General features: G+C 45.6%; 2 protein-coding genes across 2 annotated transcripts; both read left to right on the top strand.

Moving 5' to 3' along the window:
* Nucleotides 1-466: 466 nt before the first annotated feature.
* PHALS_00170 (uncharacterized protein) lies at nucleotides 467-679 on the top strand (the record flags this gene model as incomplete). Its single annotated transcript, XM_024728658.1, has 2 exons — nucleotides 467-562; nucleotides 623-679. 2 exons carry the CDS (start codon nucleotides 467-469, stop codon nucleotides 677-679), a joined length of 153 nt encoding a protein of 50 aa, XP_024572210.1.
* Nucleotides 680-1127: 448 nt separating this feature from the next.
* PHALS_00169 (Signaling protein SWIFT and related BRCT domain proteins) lies at nucleotides 1128-5942 on the top strand (the record flags this gene model as incomplete). The annotated part of the gene is made up of 6 exons (XM_024728647.1): nucleotides 1128-3678; nucleotides 3755-3824; nucleotides 3914-4218; nucleotides 4280-5708; nucleotides 5830-5838; nucleotides 5921-5942. The coding sequence occupies 6 exons, from the start codon at nucleotides 1128-1130 to the stop codon at nucleotides 5940-5942; spliced, it is 4386 nt and encodes a 1461-aa protein (XP_024572209.1).
* Between the last annotated feature and the right edge of the window lie 109 nt (nucleotides 5943-6051).

Below are 6051 nucleotides of genomic sequence, written 5' to 3'. Positions count from 1 at the left end.
GACTCGCTGGCCACGAGCTTAAAAGGTCCGATAAGCCGTGAACGGAGCTTCGTCTCAAAGACAGAAGAAACTGCATGTGTAGGAAGGTTTTTTTCGCAAAAAACAGGTCTTCGACCTCAAAGTATGCAACATTTCTTCTGCTTCTTTCGTCTGCATAATCGTTCTGCATGTCTTGGCTTTCAGCCCAACTCCAAATTTGTTTGGTTCTCGATTTCCTCTGACACCTCCGATATTGGCTTGTCAATACTAATCGATTTGCTGAAATCTGATCCGACTACTTTGTTGTTAAGTGACGATATAATTTCAGGTACGTTGAGTCTCATGCACCAATTGCGCAACGCTTTGACTTAAATTCAGGATATCGATTGGAATCGACGCTCCTCACAACAGCGAAGGCTCGCGGGATCCAGCCATATACGGGTTGCTCAGTGCCAGCTCTGCTCGATGAACAAGTAAAGATCACATCATGGAAAGCGCATTGTGGGTGGCGGTGATTATCACAGATATAAACAGTACCTGGAGGGTACAAGAACTCTTGAATGTCTTCGGATTTACAATTCTGGTGTCGGTGGCGTTAACGACTTGACACATTGACTATCTACCTCATTAGGTTAGGTGACAGGGTCGCGCAGCGCAATGCGCTTCTATTTCCCCGCCATGCTCGGGCGTTGAGACCTAGCCGACAGCTGTGTAAGTAGGCGCACGTGGATGAGCTGTTCTGTTGCCAGCTCGAGCCGGACGTTGGGCCGAGTACCCACCTCAGGGTCAACGTTGCGCTTTGTATTTCGCGAAGTCAAACGCTAAGCGACCTTTATGTTCTGCGAAAGTTAAGCGCGCCCAGCGCTGCACTCCCTATGCTACTTCGGCTTTTATTTTCAGTCTCAATAACACGCAATGTAAACTGAAGGGACGGCACCGGGTATAAAAGACTATCAGTGACTTATGTTAAAGATTTGCGGGGCGCAAACACGTGCTTGTATACTGCTAATTGCTGGCCATTGTAGAGTTGCTTTTCGGAATTGTCGATGTCTTGTCTCACCACCACCTAAATGTTGGCTTTCTGAGCCAATAAAAACGCTTAAATATCAGAAATAAGTTTTGTCGAGGAAACAAAAAAGACTACTTTCATGGCGGCTCAGTGGGAAACCGCACAGAAAAGGTTGCGCGTGTATTTGAGAGAGGATGACGATTACATCTGCTTTCTTGAAAGTGTTGTGACGGGATTGGCGCGAAAACTGCGGTTCAATCGCCGATCGCGAGGCGGCTCGATTGTGGATTCCCTTGCTCTTGATCGCTTTATCGAGACAGCAGCACAGCTACGGCACCACCACTTATTCTTTCAGGTGAAATTAAAGGCATTCACGGAACCCACAATGAAAGGAGGGCGTTTCTCAGTTGCTCGGAAGCTGAGCAGCCTTGTGGAAATTATAGCTGACATGTTCCGCATCCTACGTGTACATTACGTCCAACTTTTCTGCAGGAGTGAAGCAACACAAAAAGAACTAAATTCATTGCTAGAAATAAATCCGAAAGACTGGGACGGAGATATCCTTGAAAAGTACTTAATGGAGCAGCAGATCAGGTTGGAAAAGCTAGTTGATCGTCCATTGAAGCGCTTCAACGAGCTGATTGAGGTTATCGAAGCGCTGTGCAGCATATTTGAGGAGGAAAAAAGAATTGGACCCGACGATGATGTCACAGCGAAAGAGGTCATTACATATGTTTCTGAATTATTGAATATTGTAGAGGAAAGCAAGCACTGTATTCAAATCGCCAAGGCCGACTCACGTGAAGAGGAAGAATTAATTGCACTTCAAGCATCGTTTTATGGAGACGGGGCCGAGTTTTTTTACGACTTGTCTGCTAATAAGGTGCTGCTTCAAGGTGAAGCCTTTTTGTCACTGGATATTTCGTGTCAGCTTAGCCCGAAGACTATGTCCAGAACAAATTCGCTTACACAGCCAAGTGTGGTCTACATCCATTGCTTCCAGGACGGAACGTTTGTTTGTAGCAGGCAAAACTTGTTAGATATGAAGTCAGGGTCTTCATTTATGATTTTGCATCGTCTGCAGCTCAAGCAAGATGCGATATTCTTGGAGCAAACTCCAGCTAGTGTACCAGGGCTCGAGTCGTCAGACAAATCACGCTCTTTAGCACTTATTTTGCAAGACACAATACTGCTTTTTTTTTGGCCGGATTCGATAGAGACTCAGCGCTGGCATGAAACTATTAGGGGCCTTTTGGAAATGAATGAATTTCGAATTGATAAACTGCGGAAGGACCGAGCTTTCTGCGATCTTCCTGTGCCCGAGAATATTAAATCTTATCTTGGAGAGACAAAAAAAACACCGACAGAGTTTGCATCATTTTTCGACGATTATTTTCCCGGGATCTTTTGGATGACATGTGGAAAAGACTCGGATTCGAGTAAGCCTTGGTGGAATTTGGTCGAAGTCGTCTTCTATGCTCGATGGTTAATAATTTACAAGATCAACGGTTGGAGACGGCATTCCATTTTATGCCAATTTGATACCCATAAACCGATGCTGGAAATCAGTGAACAGCCGCGAGGAGATAAAGAGTGGAGTTTGAATATTTCCGATGGATCTTCCAGCAGCATATCCCTCGTGACAAAAATGAGGACCCGAATTGACTTTTGGTTTGATCAGGTATCTAAGGCTGTCGAAAGTGCCCGACTTGCAGCTCTACGAGCTAAAAAGGAGGAGAGACAATCTCAAGAGATCGGAAATGTAAACACCCATGTCGTTGATGACAGTAGCAAGAATGGTGTATGCACTGGGACAAAGCGAAGGCTTAAAGTTGTACATGACCAGGTGAATAACCATTTAGGTGAGAATTCTGACTCGTTTTGTAAGTTAAATCCAGCAATTTCGGGCTTCAAGAAATCAAATGACCTTGTGGACAGTATGTATAGTGGGCATGACAGTGTCACATCAACCATAATTGAGAAAGAGGAACCCGAACGCCCGCTAGCCAAAAAATCTCGGCGGTCGTCTGTTAAGTTACAGTTGCCTCACAGTAGCATCACCCTGCCCACGGTAAAAAGTTCAAAAAGAAGGTTGGTAAAAAAGAGGATGCAGAACCCAAATGAAAATGCTGTGGTGCCGGCGCAGCTGTATATTATGCAACATGCCGCGAGCAATGCAGCTGCAGAAGAAACAAACATAAAAAAGGTGCGGATCATTCTTACAGGTGTGGAGCCTACGGAGACAATGAAAAAGAAAATCACTTCGATTGCTGGAGCTTCTTACGAAAACGATATTTACAAGGCTACACATATTATCGCACCGAAAAATCAATTGAAACGTACTGTCAAGCTATTGTGCGGGATCTCGCGCTGCACACACGTCTTAGATGCACGATGGATTGATGAGTCGGCTCGCGCTGGCGGTCCTGTCTTCGAGCGGGTGCACTGCTTAAAAGATACCAAAGCTGAAGCCAAGTGGCATTTTGATTTGCGAAAAACCATGTATGACTTTACTCCTGAGCAACGACAGCAGCTCTTCGCGGGACAAGAGGTATTCATCACTAACCACAAGTCTGTGCTCCCGCCTGTGGCGGATTTGGTGAAGATTGTCGAGTGCGCTGGTGCAGTTGCCGTTACAAAGGGCTGCGCTAATTCGAGACAATTGATAATCACTAACGAAACAGCGCTAAGTTCGGCCGCCGTTCGCAAGACTCTTGCGCAGGCGGACCCGCAACGAATCTATTCTGTCGAGCTCATCTTGAGCAGCATTTTGCAGCAACGCATCGACTTTAACAAGAACCGTCTCGAGCCCACATTGCTTTTCAAAGTTGCTTAAGTATCGTTTGTTGTAAATGTAAAGCTTAACATGTATCGATTGGTCACAATTAAGTTTAAAGTGCAATATTTTCGTTTTTGATGCAAAAGGATCGGTAGCATGGCTGGCGGCGTTTTCGATGGAGGTTCGCCCGGGCAGGAAACTCCTTCGGGATTTCAAGACTCCACAAGTCAATGGTTAAGTGCCAATGATCGCCAACGCACTACGTTTTCGCAACCGGAACGAGATGTAGCACAATGCGATAGCCAATGTACACAAGTTTTAACTGAAGTTGAGAATCAATCCTTGGCGCCGAGTTTCGTTGATACTCTGTCAGTTCGCATGAGCAATGATGAAAAAGGGGGAATAACGGAGGAATTGCAGATCTGTTTGCCAAATATTGAGAATCAAAACGGTAGAGTACCGATGATACATCGAGTGATCTATCGTGGACTTATGGATGGTTTTAGTTGTAGAAGCACCCGATCAGTTAATCGTGAAGGATAAAGTGCTGGATCCAACCTCGCCCGCACGCAACATGTACTGGTCTTTCGACAAAGCGAAACTTAATGACAGTGATGACGATGCCGACTCGAGTATGTCAGACGACATGCTAGAGCACGGCGGCTGTGCCACCAGACACCCCGCGACCGCTGCCTATTTTCAGACTGGAAAAAAAACTGTTATAACTTCAAAATGGTATGACAGGCCCCACAACCCGGATTGGGCATCCAGTCGCTCAACACTTCTTCACGATTCGGACAGCAGTGGCAATGAGACTGAGATAGAAGCTGAACCGAAGGAGAATTCACTAACAGATTGTCGGATCGCGAAAACATATTTGAGTCTAGAACCCGCTGAAGACATACCGAGATCAGGCGCCTCTCAGAGTGGGAAATACTCGAGTCTAGCCGCGAAATGTAGGCACATTTCTGCAGACGCAATAGATCAAAGGCGGCCACTGTCGTCGCCTATCGTTATATCAAATGCAAGATCATCCCCTCATGCTTTCACTTGGAAAGATAGCTCGTCACCACAAGGTATTTATCCGATAGTAAAACGATCGCGGCTGGATAGAGAAAGGACCCATTTAGATTATTTGAACCGGGCAGAAAATGTATCTTCAGCGAAAATTTGCGAATTGAAGCATTTGAAAGGACATCAGCATCAAGAAAATATATCCCACGACACGCAAACGGACAATGATAGTCCGTCTACGATAGTGGTAGCGAAACAAAAAGACACGTTACTGAAACCAAAATACTCACCCAACCGGCATTTGGTGCCTGCTGCAACCCGTGGTAAAATGCGAATAGCAAGCAGTCGTCTTAGAGAAAATAGTCAGACAACTGGTACGCAAGCCAGCACTAACGTTCGAATCGTTTTGACGGGATTGGAGCCCACGCCTGCAGTTCTCACTAAAATCAAAGCGATCACCGGTGCAGTTTACGAAAGCAACATCGTAGATGCAACACATCTCATCGCTCCGCACCACCAATTTAAGCGCACGGTAAAAATGTTGTGTGGTATTTCGTGCTGCAAACATATTCTTGATGAACGATGGTTAGACGAGTCAGCCCGAGCCGGCGCGCCGGTTGACGAGCGATCGAATTGTCTGTATGACGAGAAAGCGGAAAAAAGGTGGCATTTTCTACTTGAAACTACAATGTATGATGTATCAGCAGAGCAACGCCGAAAGTTGCTTGCCGGCTTGAGCGTATTCATTACCAATCACAAGTCTATTTTGCCGCCAGTGAAGGACTTGGTAAAAATTGTTGAATGCGCAGGTGGCAAGGCATCGTATAAAGGAAAACCTATGGCTAAAGATCTAGTGATTACGAGTGATGTGGCTCTATCCGGGGCAGCTGTACGCAAACAGCTTGTGAACACCCCTCCAGATCAGTTGTATACGTCCGAAATAATTCTCAGCAGTATTTTGCGTCAAGAAATTGAGCTACACAAACACCGTCTGAACATTCCCGATATCGGGGCAAAAAACCAAGCGAAGTAATATTCAAACGATCAGCTATGACGGGTTCGTCTCCGAGCGAAGAACACAGGTTAAGATTAACACCAAAGCACTCAATAATATGTTTGTCTCTGCTGTGTCTACTTAGTCAGCTTGCGAAGTCCAAGTAACACACAGCCCAACAAAGACATCACTCCCATAGAGAGTAAGTGCTGGCGCACCACATTTACATCAATCCAATTGACAAAGCTTTCATTGCGTTTGCGAGTCACATTGATG

The sequence above is a fragment of the Plasmopara halstedii genome (genome assembly GCF_900000015.1).
Source record: "Plasmopara halstedii genome assembly, contig: Scaffold_110, whole genome shotgun sequence".
NCBI classification, from domain to species: domain Eukaryota; phylum Oomycota; class Peronosporomycetes; order Peronosporales; family Peronosporaceae; genus Plasmopara; species Plasmopara halstedii.
Note: the sequence above shows the minus strand (reverse complement) of the source record. Positions and strands in the feature narration are given on the sequence as shown.